The sequence below is a fragment of the Pseudorca crassidens genome, chromosome 15 (assembly GCF_039906515.1).
Source record: "Pseudorca crassidens isolate mPseCra1 chromosome 15, mPseCra1.hap1, whole genome shotgun sequence".
In the NCBI taxonomy this organism is placed as follows: Eukaryota; Metazoa; Chordata; class Mammalia; order Artiodactyla; family Delphinidae; genus Pseudorca; species Pseudorca crassidens.
The window spans coordinates 65,497,510-65,513,212 of NC_090310.1; the positions used below are offsets into that span (position 1 = coordinate 65,497,510).

The window sequence follows — 15,703 nt, forward strand, 5'->3', positions numbered from 1 at the left end:
TGATTTCCTTTTCTGTCTAGTAGAGAAGATAATCCTTAAGGTTATGGTTTTATTACCCTGTAGGACCTTAATCCATTTGAATATAATTTAGCAATATCATTTCAATATTTTTCTTTCCAGTGACTATAAAACCCCCAGTTTTCGGGAGAGGGAGGTGGCCGTGGTGGGATGAACTGGGAGATTGGGACTGACATGTATACACTAATATGTATAAAATAGATAACTAATAAGAACCTGCTGTATAAAAAAATAAAATAAAATTTAAAAAAAAACAGTTTTTATATTCTGTTTTGAGCTAGCTTTGTCATCCTGCTAGCCCCCTTACTAATGAGTTAAATGAAATTTTGACCCATGCTCACTGTTTGTATGAGAATTATGTGTTTAACATGCTGAGAATTAGCCTTTACACTAAATGTCAGATCCTAGGTTAAGCAATTCACAGACCCATGATACCCCTTTGAGGTAGTTTCTATTTTTATTCCCATTTTCCAGATGATGAAGCTGACGCACAATAAAAGATTAAATACTTTTCTAAGGGCCAATTATGTGCCAGGCATTTTACTGGTCACAATTTTCTCTCCTTCCCTAGATGTTCTATTTATTTGTTCATTCATCCAATAAATATCTATTGAGCACTTACCATGTGCCAGGTACTCTACTAGCCTTGTGTTACAGAAACGTTAAAACCCATTCCCTGCCCTCTTACAGCTTTTGGTATGAAGGAGAGATGATGCTTAAACAGATAATTATCATGGAAAGAAGTTAGCTGTGACGAGGGGAGAGGGCTACGGTAGAACAGAGGGAATATCCAACACAGATTTGCGTGACATCAGGGAAGGCTTCCTGGAGTAAGAGACACCTACTCTAATAGGTATTAGGTGCGCCAAAAAGGGGGTGAGAATTATCTGAAGATAAAGTCTCCATTCCTTAGTATAGTATGACAGACTCTTCATCGGACTCCTACTTACCTCTTCATATCACTTTGCCCTCCCCGCTGCCCACCTATTCCGTTTTGGCCACACTTAAGTACTACTAATTTCTAAAGCATGTTATATTCTTTCTCCTCTCATATTACATTCTTTTGCACCTTCTTCTCCCTCTATCTGAAAGAACTCTTCCCCACACCTTCTGCCCTTCCCCCACTGCCATCCTTCATTTGCCCTGCAGGACCACCTTAGGCATCACCTCTTCCAAGAAGACTTCTCTGACTCCCAGGCTAAGTTAGAGGACTCTACTCTCATAAGCGCGATCCCCCTCATGCTCCCCAACCCCAGTCCTCTACGTGCTATAGACTAAGATAGCAAAAATACCACGTGCCCGGATCTGTACTAAGTGGTTCACTTATATCATTTCATTCTCACCACAACTCTATGAGACAGGTATTATTATTCTTCCTATTTAACTGATGGGCTCAGGGAGGCCAGGTGGCATGCCCTATATCCCACAGCTAGCAAGTGGCCAAGCTGAGATGTGAGCCCAGGCAGCTTCACCCCAGAGCCCATGGCCTCATCCTTGGTGTTACACTCAATACCACCTCTGCTCTGGGTCCTGGGAGGAGGAAGCAGGCTGAGAAGAGAACACAAAGATGCCTTCCAGGGGGTTACAGTCCAGGAGAGAAGGGGATAGAAGGTGACAATATAGCTACAATGAAGCTACCAGGGGAGGCAATGTTCCATTGGTTTTGTGAGTAGAGTGAGAAGTCAAATATAGCTGGGGTCATCCTGCAAGGCTTTCAAAAGGAAGTGGTATCCCAGCAGGGCTTTGAAGGAATGGAGAGGACATGGAGAAGTCTAGAGAAAAACAGCAGGAGAGTAAAATATATATAACAAGGATAATACCTCATGAAGAATTGTCTTCAACAGCGCAAGGTTAGTTTAACACTAGAAACAATGCATTTGCCAGATTAACAAATTAAAGATGGAAAATCATATGATCATTTCATTAGATGATGATAAAGGATTTAAAAAACTCGAAACATTTATGTTAAAAGCTCAGCAAACTGGGAATAAAAATAATCTTCCTAAAGAAAAAAAGATTCTTCCTTACTCCAATAAACGGTATCTGGTTTTTTTTCAATATAGCAAACATCATAAAAGCTTTCCTTTTTTTTTTTTTTTTTATTCGGGACGCGGGCCTCTCACTGTTGTGGCCTCTCCCGCTGCGGAGCACAGGCTCCGGACGCGCAGGCCCAGCGGCCATGGCTCACGGGCCCAGCCGCTCCGCGGCACGCGGGATCCTCCCGAACCGGGGCACAAACCCGCGTCCCCTGCATCGGCAGGCAGACTCTCAACCACTGCGCCACCAGGGAAGCCCAAAGCTTTCCTTTTTAAGCCAGGAAAATGAAAAGAATACTCACTTATATTTTCTATCATTTCTATTCAACATTGTACTAGAGATCAGAGCCAGAACAATAAGTTAAGAAAAAGAAACTATAAAAACGAAAGGAAGGAATAAAACTATCACTATCTACTAATGATGTGACTATGCATATAGAAAATCGAAAGAATCTACAAATAATTACTGAAATAAATAAAATAGTTAAGGTTTCTAGATACAAAATCAATGCAATAAAATTATCAGTATCTCTATATACCAGCAATAAACAGAACATGAAATTTCTTGTAATTACCATTGTCAATAACATTTTAAAATATGAAGGACCTAGGGAAAAAAATCTAACAAAGGATGGGCAAGATGTCTAGAAAGAAACTCATGTAACTCTGGGAGACACCAGAGGAGATAGAAATAGAAATAAATGAAGAGATATACTCTATCATGCGTTGGACAATTCAATATTGTAAAGATGTCAATTTTCCCCAAAGCCATTAACACATTAAATGCAATACCAACTGAAATCCCAACAACTTGACAAAATGATTCTAAAATTTATGTATAGAAATTCAAGACTCAAAAATAGCCAAGACACGGGAATTCCCTGGTGGCCCAGTGGTTAGGACTCCTGCTTTCACTGCCGAGGGCCCAGATTTGATCCCTGGTCGGGGAACTAGAATTCCGCAGGCTGTGTGGTGTGGCAAAAAACAAAAAACAAGACACTATTGAAGAACAAGGTGGGAAGACTTGATCTGCAAGAAATGAAGATATATTATAAGTCTATACTAATTGAGAGACTGTGACATTGGTGCAGGGAGAGAAGAATAGGCCACTGAAACAAAAGAAACACATTTACTATAAGTCAGAGATGTCACTGCAGATCAGTAAGGAAGGGCAGACTTTCAAGAAGTGGTGCTGGGACAATGGGCTATCCACATAAGGGAAACTAATCTTTTCTTTTTTTTTTAATTTAATTTATTTATTTTTATATAGCAGGTTCTTACTAGTTATCTATTTATACATATTAGTGTATATATGTCAATCCCAATCTCCCAATTCATCCCAACACCACCACCACCCCACTTTCACCCCTTGGTGTCCAAACATTTGTTCTCTACATCTGCGTCTCTATTTCTGCCTTGCAAACTGGTTCGTCTGTACCATTCTTCTAGATTCCACATATATGCGTTAATATACAATATTTGTTTTTCTCTTTCTGACTTACTTCACTCTGTATGACAGTCTCTAGGTCCATCCATGTCTCTACAAATGACCCAATTTCGTTCCTTTTTATGGCTGAGTAATAGTCCATTGTATATATATACCACAACTTCTTTATCCATTCGCCTGTTGATGGACATTTAGGTTGCTTACATGACCTGGCTATTTTAAATAGTGCTGCAATGAACATTGGGGTACATGTGTCTTTTTTGAATAATGGATTTCTCTGGGTATATGCCCAGTAGTGGGATTGCTGGGTCATATGGTAATTCTATTTTTAGTTTTTTGAGGAACCTCCACACTGTTCTCCATAGTGGCTGCATCAATTTACATTCCCACCAACAGTGCAAGAGGGTTCCCTTTTCTCCACACCCTCTCCAGCATTTGTTGTTTGTAGATTTTCTGATGATAGCCATTCTAACTGGTGTGAGGTGATACCTCATTGTAGTTTTGATTTGCATTTCTCTAATAACTAGTGATATTGAGCAACTTTTCATGTGCTCCTCGACCATCTGTATGTCTTCTTTGGAGAAATGTCTATTTAGGTCTTCTGCCCATTTTTGGATTGGGTTGTTTGTTTAATATTGAGCTGCATGAGCTGTTTATATATTTTGGAGATTAATCCTTTGTCTATTGATTAGTTCACAAATATTTTCTCCCATTCTGAGGGTTGACTTTTCATCTTGTTTATGGGTTCCTTTGCTCTGCAAAAGCTTTGAAGTTTCATTAGGTCCCATTTGTTTACTTTTGGTTTTATTTCAATTACTCTAGGAGGTGGGTCAAAAAAGATCTTGCTGTGATTTATGTCAAAGAGTGTTCTGCCTATGTTTTCCTCTAAGAGTTTTATAGTCTCCGGTCTTACATTTAGGTCTTTAAACCATTTGGAGTTTATTTTTGTGTATGGTGTTAGGGAGTGTTCTAATTTCATTCTTTTACATGTAGCTGTCCAGTTTTCCCAGCACCACTTATTGAAGAGACTTTTCTCCATTGTATATCCTTGCCTCCTTTGTCATAGATTAGTTGACCATAGGTGTATCGGTTTATCTCTGGGCTTTCTATCCTGTTCCATTGATCTATATTTTGGTTTTTGTGCCAGTACCATATTGTCTTGATTACTGTAGCTTTGTAGTATAGTCTGAAGTCAGGGAGTCTGATTCCTCCAGCTCCATTTTTTTCCCTCAAGATTGCTTTGGCTTGGGCTTCCCTGGTGGCGCAATGGTTGAGAATCTGCCTGCCAATGCAGGGGACACGAGTTCGATCCCTGGTCTGGGAAGATCCCACATGCTGCAGAGCAACTAAGCCTGTGCACCACAACTATGGAGGCTGCGTGCCGCAGCTACTGAAACCCATGTACCTAGAGCCCCTGCTCTGCTACAAGAGAAGCCACCACAATGAGAAGCCCATGCACCGCAACAAAGAGTAGCCTCCACTCACCGCAACTAGAGAAAGCCCGCACGCAGCAACAAAGACCCAACCCAGCCAAAAATAAATAAATAAAATAAATACATTAAAAAAAAAGGGCTTCCCTGGTGGCGCAGTGGTTGAGAGTCCGCCTGCCGATGCAGGGGACACGGGTTCGTGCCCCGGTCCGGGAAGATCCCACATGCCGCGGAGCGGCTGGGCCCGTGAGCCACGGCCGCTGAGTCTGCGCGTCCGGAGCCTGTGCTCCGCAACGGGAGAGGCCACAACAGTGAGAGGCCCGCGTATCGCAAAAAACAAACAAACAAAGATTGCTTTGGCTATTCAGGGTCTTTTGTGTCTCCATACAAATTTTAAGATTTTTTTTGTTCTAGCTCTGTAAAAAATGCCATTGGTAATTTGATAGGAATTGCACTGAATCTATAGATTGTTTTGGGGGTATAGTCATTTTCACAATATTGATTCTTCCAATCCAAGAACATGGTATATCTCTCCATTTGTTTGTGTCATCTTTGATTTCTTTCATCAGTGTTTTATAGTTTTCTGAGTATAGGTCTTTTACCTCCTTAGGTAGGTTTATTCCTAGGTATTTTATTCTTTTTGTTGCAGTAGTGAATGGGAGTTTCCTTAATTTCTCTTTCTGATCTTTTGTTGTTAGCGTATAGGAATACAAGAGATTTCTGTGCATTAATTTTGTATCCTGCAACTTTACCAAATTCATTGATGAGCTCTAGTAGTTTTCTGGTGGCATCTTTAGGATTGTCTATGTATTGTATCATGTCATCTGCAAACAGTGACAGTTTTACTTCTTCTTTTACAATTTGTATTCCTTTTATTTCTTTTTCTTCCCTGATTGCCACAGCTAGGACTTCCAAAACTATGTTGAATAATAGTGGTGAGAGTGGACATCTTTGTCTTGTTCCTAATCTTAGAGGAAAGGCTTTCAGTTTTTCACCATTGAGAATGATGTTTGCTGTGGGTTTGCCGTATATGGCCTTTATTATGTTGAGGTAGAAGGAAACTAATCTTGACCTCTATTTCCCACCATACACCTAAAGGTGAAAGACAAAAGTATAAAGCTTTTGAAAATAAATAGGAGAATATCTTCGTGATCCCAGAGTAGGGAAGGATTTCTCAAACAAGGAACAAATAGCATGAACTAACAGAAAAGACGATAAAGTTGACCATCTTAAAATTAGGAATTTCTGTTTATCTAAAGATAAGATAAAGAAAGTGAAAAGATAACATTTGTGTGCTCTGTGTTCAGGAAACCAGAAGGAGCAGGTTTGGCTGAGACTGGAATACTTGGAAAGATAAGGCTGGAAAGATAAACAGGTACCAAGCCAGGAATGCCAGGCTCCCACCACTTGCTAGGCAGGCAGGAGCTGGAATCATCCTACTTTAGGGGCTTCTTTTGGGGTGTGTGAGTGTGTACAGGGGAAAATCTTTTTTTTTTTTTAACGTCTTTATTGGGGTATAATTGCTTTACGATGGTGTGTTAGTTTCTGCTTTATAACAAAGTGAATCAGTTGTACATATACATATGTTCCCACATCTCTTCCCTCTTGCGTCTCCCTCCCTCCCACCCTCCCTATCCCACCCCTCCAGGCGGTCACAAAGCACTGAGCCGATATCCCTGTGCCATGCGGCTGCTTCCCACTAGCTATCTACCCCACGCTGGTCAGTGTATATATGTCCATGACTCTCTCTCGCCCTGTCACAGCTCACCCTTCCCCTTCCTACAGGGGGAAATCTTGAGGAAGATTCATATCTATTCCTTTGCCTCTCCTTCAGGAAATCCTACTTAATGTCTGCCCTCCATTCTTCCTGTGGCACAGTCAGTTCTGTTTGCTGCCCCCAAAGCCAAGTTTCTTTCTTCTCTCTCCCACCTATTGAATACGTACTGTGTTCTGGCACTTTGTACGAGTCATCTCATTTACTCTTTCAGGATGGCCTGATAGTTAAGAAAACATATTTGGGATACAAGTCACTTGGATTTGAGATCTGTCTTTACTAGTTGGGTGTCTTCCAGCAGGTCAAGTAACTGTTCTATGCCTCTGTGTCCTCAACTGTAAAACGGGAGTAATGGCTATGTCTTCCTACTTTTCATAGGGCACTAGTGAGAATAAAACACAAGTACTCTGCTGACTTAATACCATGCTTAGCACATTGTAAGCTCTCAATACATGTTATTGTTATTGCTTCACATCCTAAGGGGTAGGTGATCTCTGAAGGGACCACACTCCGCTGTTATCTGTTGTTATCCGAGTTGGGCCTGGTTGCTTCAACTGCCTCTCTTCAGTAGCTAACAGGGAGGGAGAGGGCTGGTCCTGTGAAGTCCCGCCGGGCACTCTGCCAGTCCCCAGCTCAGCCTAGCTCCTACGGACCTGGCAGGGCCTCTCCTCACCTACTGGGGCTGCACCGGCACTGGCCCCTGCTCAGCTTCCTGTCTCCCTTATCTACCCCCCACATGTGCGCTCTGCAGTGGGAAATGCTACCACTTGCTTCCTTTACTCAACAGGACCTTCATTCTTTAGGCCGTAGTCAAATCCCAGCAGCTGGCCCTGTGCCCACTCTGCTCAGTGGTTTTCTGCCCCTCAGCCACCCAGGCCAGATGCAGCAGAGGCTCTGCCTCCAACCCTCACCCCTGGCTTTAGAAAGGGAATGGGGACACCCCTTAAGCTGCCCCCACTTACCAGCTTCCCCAGCCCCGGTACTCTCTTTGTTCTCCCTGTACCCAACCCCATACACCCATCCTCTTTGAGTTCCAATCTCTGCTCTGAACTTCTCAACTCTGTGACCCTGGGCACGTTAATTACACCTTCTGTCCTTTAATTATCCAATCAGTCACATGGAGACAACGAGCCTGGTGCTATCTGCCCCAGAGGAAGCGATAAGGTGTAGCACTTAGCATAAATTTTTGGCACATTTTATATTATACATAAATATTCAAGCATGTTGGAAGTATGTGTTCAAAAATATACTGATGGAGAGTTATCTCCTCAAATTTTTGAGATACTATGTGGTGGTTAAATTCACAAACTTTGGCATCAGAGAGATGTGAGTTCAGATTTTAGCTTTTGCTCTATGACCTTAGGTAAGTCACTTACCCTCTCAAAGCCTCAGTTTCATTAGTAAAATGATGTTAATGAAACCCACCTGGTAGGGCTGGCATATGAATGTGAGATTATTTGTGTAAAGAGCTTAACGCTGTTCCTAGCCACGATAAATGTTACCTATAATAATTGTTGTCTCTCCTATTTAATTTTCAGGACACTGGTGTGTGAGGAGGGTGCTTGGGAAACAGCTGTAGCTGCTGCCACTTCTGTCCATGACAGATCTTAGCTTGGTGGGAAAGATCTCTCTGTAATTAGCTCTGTGCATATTGGTGTGGATCCACCTTAACCCCAGTGACCCAGGCCCTATCTGCTTAGATCAAAGACTCACAGCTCTCAGTTGGTTCAATCATATGCTTTATTACCCTCCATCCCAAAGTACCCTTCTAAGCCCCCAAGGGAGAAAAAAGGCAAAGCAAAAATGCACAAACTCACCAGGAATCAGATAAAGCAAAGTAAAACCAAAACAAAGTGCCATTTTACATCCAACCATCTGACGTCAATGGCTAGCAAGGAAGTAGAGCTGGGGAACTCTCACACACTGCTGGGGTGTAAATTGGCCCAACCTTTTTGTAAATCAGTGTGGCAATATCTAGTAAAATTGAAGGTATGCATATACCCTATGACTCAGCAATGCTACTCCCAGGTTTGCACCTACAAAAACTCTCCCACCCATGCACAAGAAAATGTTTATAAGAACATTCATACCAGCACTGTTTATAACAGCAAAAACCTGGAAAAAAGACTGTAATGTCTAACAACAGGAGAATGGATAAATAAATTGTGGTATAGTCATAAGATGGCATATTACAGAGCAGTGGAAATTAATGGACCTACACAGGGCAACGTGAATGAATCATTAATATGTCAGGTAAAAAAAGCACTTCAATACTATTTCTATAAAGCTCAACTTATGCAAAATACCACTATATATTACTTAAGGATATATGCATATATTGTGCAAGTATACAGAAATGTAAGGATATAAAAAACAGCAAATTCTGATTAGTGGTTACTTTGGTGGTGGGGCACGGGGGAGAGAGATGCAGTTGGGGAGGAGTACAGAGGGGGCTGCAATTATATTGGTAATATTGTATTTCTTGTGCCGAGTAGTGGGGCCTTGTATGTTTGTAATAAAATTCAAGCGTGAATTAATTCTTCAAATATGAATTATTTCATAATATTTTTTTTACAAAAGGCAAGACAATATAATTGGCAGTGATTTAAGTCCTTTTGCTTTCCTGAGTCCCAGTCCAGGAAAACAAGGCCCCCATTCTCCTTCTAACTAGACCACTTTGACGAACTGGAAAAAACTTTGTTATTTCTATGCTGGTTTATAACAACTGAGAGGTAAGTATGGACACTCTTGTATATTTTCAGCTCAGAGACTGGGAGTCTGGTATGTGCCTAGGGTTTGCCCCAATTCTACTACGACATCTACTCTCCCTCCAAGAAACAGTGTATAAAATAAAAAGTTAAAGTCCCCCCTCAGCCCTTTATCTAATCCCATTCCCCAGAGGTAATCTCTACTGACAGTACCCTTCCAGGCATTTTCCCTATGCATATATAAATACATAGATACACAAATAAAGTTTTTTTTAAATATAAGAATGGAATTAAATATGGATTACTTGGACAGAAGTAAAAATTTTAAACTAAAAATAGATGGAATTTTACTATATGTATCGTTTACTATATAAATCGTTCTGCAGTTCCTTTTTTCATTTATCAGTGTCTCATGTCAACACATCAGTTCATAATGTGTCTTCTACCACAATCTGTTACTTAAACTTCTAGTTTTAATCCAACAAGAGATATATGATCACATTCTAGATGCAAAATTTTCAAACAATACAGATAGAGTGATAAAATCCTTCACAAAATAGAGAAAGCCTTTCACAAGATTGTCACCCCTAACGCATACACCAAACACACACACACACACACACACACACACACACACACACACTTACTCTCAGGCCCCTCCCTGGAGATGAACTACTGCTATATTTGGTGTACATCTTTCCAGATTCCTTTACTCGCATAAAGAAATAGGTTGTTTAGTTGTTGTGTGCGTGGCTGGCACATAAACGGTTCTAAACTGTACATAATATTCTGTAACTTACTCTTGGTGATTTAGGCATATAATCACTATCTCACTGAGTCATCCATTAGCTGACATTTATTATTTATTATGCTATTATTTATGATGTGCACTGTTCCAGGCACAGTAGCAAATAAGATGGACAGCCTCTATCCTCATGGAGCTTACATCCTGATGGGACATTCAGACAATAAACATGTAAATGAATAAGTAAAATCATTTCAGGTAGTGCTAAGTAATATGATGAAAACAGAGTGGGCATTGGGCAGAAAGGGGTTTTTTTTAACAACTGCATAGTATCCCACAGTATAGATTAACATAGTTTGGGAGAGTGACTTTCAAATTTTTCTACTTGCTTCCTAGAGTAAGAAATAAACTTCACACTGCTACCCAATATCCACCATAGAAATATACACACACAGAACCAACACACACACATATACAACTGAACAAATATTTCATGAAATAATGTTTACCCTTATTAAGGGTGATGCACTGAAAACTTTTATACTGTTCTATGTCATTCTTTTATTTTTTTTTTAATTCCTTACATCTCTCTGGGCCTCAGTTTCCCCACCAGGAACATGCTGATCTCAACATCCTAGAATCTGCTCTAAGTTGATGCCCCACCCCCTGACTCAGCGAAGGCAGGACTTCTCTCTGGCCCTTCTCCCCCTTTTCCGCTCCCTGTTCCTCAGAAGTTGCCCAGGGAAAAGGGAAAAGGCAGGTCCCTGCAGGCAGGAGAGTGTGATTCAGGGTGGGGCAGAGGGAGGGAAAGAGAGAGGCCCGCCTCCTAGTAGGAAATGTGACTGGGTAAGAATAACAGTTTATAAGCCTGCCGACCTCTTTCTCTTCCCATGCCCTGGCCACCTTCCAGCCTCCTCCGTCCAGTCTCCTCCCCTCCCAGACAGTCCTCACTTCTTTTTCCCCTAGGCTGCAGTCAGCCGGAGCCCCCAGCCTGCCAGAGCCAAGAGCCCAGGTGGGGTCGAGAACCTCAGCTACAGGATGTTGACAACACTGCTGCCCCTGCTGCCACTACTGCTCCTGCCCTGCTGGGCCCTCTGTAGCCAGGAAGCCTCAGATGGTGAGTCGAGGGCACATCTCGTGCCCCGGGATGGTTCTGGAGACTCTCAGCCTGTCTGGGTACACAGGCAAGACCAGAGGGGAGCTTATCCCACAGTGTCTGTGTCTGCAGCCGGCTGGATCTCTCCAGCAGGCAGGCAGGTCCTGGGGACTGGTTCGTGTCCCAAAGCCAAGGTGAGGAAGCATAGTTCAGCCCCTGGGAAGGGGGAGATGCAGGAGGCTGGGGGGAAACAAGACTGGAAAAATGGGAAAGGGGCTTGTAGAAAGGGTGAGAGAATTAGCCATGGGGAGAGAGGAAAGATGGGGCGAAGTCTGAAGAGGGAGGTCTGAGGGTGATGGTGGATGGAGGTGAGTTTAGGGAAGATGGGAAGAGACTTAGGGATGAGACAAGAGATGGAAGGAATGAGAGACACTGGGAGAACTGACGGGAGACTTGGGGAAAGACTGGGGCTGAGACCTGTGAGGCAGAAGAGGAGACTAGATAAGGTGGAGGAAGACTGGGGGCAGGCTGGTGAGGGGAAATCCGGGGGAGAGACAAGCTGCGGTTGATGGGAGAACTTGTGAAGGATCAGGCTGCCACAGTGGCTCCATTTAAGCAGGGAAGGGGAGTTACTGCCTTGCACTGTAATTGCACAGGGGCCTCGTCTCCCCTCTCCCACAGCCTCTGTAGCTTCAGTCTCCCCCTCAGAGAGAGAGCAAATAATAACCAGTATTCAATCAGTGCTCACTATGCTTAACACGTGTATTGACTCATTTCACTCCCACAAAATCTTTACAAGGTGGGTGATATTATTATCTCCATTTTACAAAGGAGGAGACTGGTCAAAGCAGTTAAGAACCTTGTCTGGGGGTGACCCACACAGAAATACTCGTTCACATCTGCAGACACAGAGCACAACTTCTCAGATGCAAACGTGGACAAGACACACGTCCCCAAGGAGATTTACATCGCCAGGCTCATTCCCCCCTCAGACATTCTCTGGGCACCAACTCCATGCCAGGCCCTTAGTGGGTGTAGGAGGCAGAGATAACCAGACATGATTCCATAGCCTAGAGGAATGGAAGCCTGTGTGTTTGGAGACAGTTATGCAGAATATGGGATCGCTGAAACTGACCCACTGTATCTGAGAGGGTAAAGAGAAGCATTAGGAAAACTTCTTCAAGGAGAGGGCAACAGCTGGGTCTTAAAGCATGAACAGAAGTTTGCCAGGAGGCACAGCAACCCTGGCATGCTATTCACATGTCACCTGAAAGGCAGCATGACGGACTCCAAATACTTTGAGGTACTATCTAAGCACAGGGAAGAGGACAAAAAAGGCAGGTGGGGCCCAGTCTCCGGCAGCCTTGAATGTCAGGCTAAAGACTTTGGACTTGATTCTACGGACAGATATCCTATTTGGAGACAGTATAGTTGAGTGGCTAAGAGTGCTGGGCTCAGACTGCCTGCATGCTAACCTTGACTCTGCTATGCCACTTTCACCTGTTTTCCACATGGACTGGGGTTAGTAATAGTAGCGACTACATCAAGTTAATGGAAGGAAAGCACAAATAGGATAATGATGCATGTAAAGTACAGTGCCCAGGTCATAATAAGCACTTAATGGCTATTACTATTGTTGTTGTTGATAGGGGACTGTGTCCCTGGAGGATTTTTAAGCAGAAGGACATAATCTTATTTCTGGGCCAGGTGGAGGGCAGATTAGAAGGGGTGACACTGAAAGATGAGTGGAGGGGGGGATGAGGAAGGAAGTTACTACTCCAGGACAGATGAGAACCACTGAGGCCTGAAGTGGGGCAGTGGCAGAGGAGACAGAGAACAGGAGATGGAATTGGGACTTCACTGTAGGTCAGGATTTGTTAACCAACCGGAAATGGGGGGGTGGGGAGGAAGGGGTGAGAGAGAGAAAGCAGACCAGAGTGGCTCTTCCACTGACCGTCTGGATTATCCTGGGGCAAGTGGCTCCTGCACTTCTAGCCTCAGTTTCCTCATCTGTAAAAACAAAGATAATAACCCCTGTCCTGCCTTCCTGGCAGGGTTCCTGAGAGCGTCAAATGGAAGGAAGGGTGGGAGGGCACTTTATGGTTTAGGAAGGGCCAAGAAGGTGGGCGGCCGACCTCTGGGTGGGGAGTTATTATCTCGGGTTACACGCCGACCCCTCCCACGCCGGCCTGGGCCCGACGCGCTGACTCCTGCCCCCAGGCCCGCGGTACCTCCACATGATCCAGGTCTCCTACTTCCGCAACCCCTCTCAAGTGTGGCACCGGGGCAACGCGACGCTCGGGGGGGTCCTGACGCACGTTCTGGAAGGCCCGGGCAACAACGTCTCGATCCAACAGCTGCAGCCCTTGCAGGAGCCCGAGAGCTGGGCTCTCACAAAGAACAGTGTGAATCGCTACCTGCAGGAGTTCCTGGGCCTGGTGCAGGTGGTGCACCACGAGCGGGGCGTGGCCTGTGAGTGACGCACGCAGGGGCGGGGGCTGGCGAGGGTGGGCCCTTGAGGTGGGAGGCGCGGCCTATGGGCGGGACCTAACTGGGGGGAGGGTCTGTGGAAGAACCGGGCGGGGCCAAGTTCTGGGATGGGTGTCCTCGCCGGGCGTGGTCTTTTTGCCTTTGCTGATTGCTGGGTGGGAGATGGAGGCTGGAGAAGAGTGGGTGTCCTAGCTGACGTACTGTACTGTCCGTCAGGCCCTCTTCCTGCTGGCATGACCTCGGGGTAGCCCCTGTTAAGAGGCCCTGTCCCTGATCCACCCTGCACCCTGAAAGCTCACTTCCCCCTGGCGGACATGCCCCGACACCTGACACCCTTCCACATAGCCCCCTGACCCTGAATCCCCCATCTACAGTTCCTCTGACCATTCGCTGCTTCCTGGGATGTGAGCTGCCTCCTGAGGACTTGAAAGCCCGTGTCTTCTTCGAAGTGGCTGTGAATGGGAGCTCCTTTATGAGTTTTCAACCGAAGACAGCCTCATGGACGGCAGGGCCTCAGGCATCTTCCAGTGTGGTCACCTACGCCCTGGAGCAGCTCAACAAGTACAATCGTACTCGGTACGAACTGAGGGAATTTCTGCAGGACACCTGTGTGCAGTACGTGCAGAAACACATCACCGGGAACAGCTCGAAAGGTATGGTGGGATCGGGGAGGGTCCTGTGTGTTGGGTGGGTTCCAGGCAAATGCGTGGACCTGAAGGATGGATACCTTGAGCAACAGAAGGCCCAAGGCTGGCGGTTTGGGACAGAGTACACACACCTTCCGTAAATTGGTGAACTAGCCCTCCCCGCCCCGCTTCCTTTGGGGAAGGAATCCCTTGGGGTTTGATTCAAACCATGGACTCCTTGGGGGTATGTTCTTCAAGCTAACTCTCCGCGTGTTCTGCAGGAAGCCAAGTAGGCCGCTCCTACACTTCGCTGGTCCTGGGCATCCTGGTGGGCTGTTTCATCATCACTGGAGTGGCTGTAGGCATCTTCTTGTGCACAGGTGGACGGCAGCGGTGTTAATTACTCTCCAGCCCTCTCTGAAAAAGAGCTAGACTGATGGGGCCTGGCAAAGGAAGATCTCAGCTCACTGCAAAACTGTACAGATTCCCCATCTGGGACATTATACTCCAGAAGATTTAGAATGGCAGCTCATTTCTTCTCCAAGACCCGCCCACCAAGAATTTGAGGGAGGGGAGGGGAGGAGCCTAGGCAGACAGGGTAGTTGGTTTGCTAAGAACCTAAGAACTGGCACCTTTGCTGAACTGGTCTGCGAAGTGAATGCTTATCTATGTTTGTGGAAAACAGATGACGGAGTTGGGGCAACGGAGGTGGTCTGTGGCCCACCCATCTTCCAAAGACAGAATCACCTGAGGCGTTCAAAACACATAACCAAATAAAACAAATCATCCACAACCCAAACAACCAACATTCAGTGCTTCCGGGTATGTTAGACTTGGGAAGGGACACTGGTATTATACAATAGAGGTAGAAATAACCAGAGAAATGATGGAAGTGTGCAATCGAAGTAATATGGGAGCAAGGAATTATTAATTAATCAATTAATAACATTAATAAAATTCCTTACTTGTGTATACAGCATTATTATTTCCTCTACTTTGCAAAACTTTGGGGAAAGTAGCCTATACCCTTTGCTTCTACTTCCTCACCACCCATTCTCTCTTCAACCCACTGCAATCTGACTTCTCTGTAAACTGGTCTAAGATAATCAATGACCTCTAATTGTGAAACCTTCATCTTCCATGATATCTGCAACATTTCACTTTGTGGACTAGGGCTCTCTTTTTACCCCAACTTCTGAGATAGCATACTTCTCATCTTTAAAAAGTGTTTTGGCTGCTCAATCAATCCCTTTGCCTATGTCATCTTCCTCAATTCACCTTTGAAATGTTGACTTCCTTAGAATTCCTTTTTTTGGCTCCTTTTGTTCCCCTT

At 44.5% G+C, this 15,703-nt stretch overlaps 2 protein-coding genes across 3 annotated transcripts in view; one reads left to right on the forward strand and one right to left on the reverse strand.

The window, feature by feature from the left end:
- Positions 1-13,630, reverse strand: part of EDEM2 (ER degradation enhancing alpha-mannosidase like protein 2) — a 48,987-nt gene extending 35,357 nt beyond the window's left edge. For both annotated transcript variants that reach the window (XM_067707928.1, XM_067707926.1), the window contains exon 1: positions 13,486-13,630. The gene's annotated coding sequence lies outside the window, so the exon portion shown is untranslated. The remainder of the gene's footprint in view (positions 1-13,485) is intronic.
- On the forward strand, positions 10,860-15,349 carry PROCR (protein C receptor). Its single transcript, XM_067707932.1, has 5 exons — positions 10,860-11,004; positions 11,125-11,275; positions 13,475-13,726; positions 14,119-14,397; positions 14,652-15,349. The coding sequence occupies exons 2-5, from the start codon at positions 11,197-11,199 to the stop codon at positions 14,768-14,770; spliced, it is 729 nt and encodes a 242-aa protein (XP_067564033.1). The 5' UTR covers positions 10,860-11,004; positions 11,125-11,196; the 3' UTR covers positions 14,771-15,349.
- Positions 15,350-15,703: the final 354 nt, after the last annotated feature.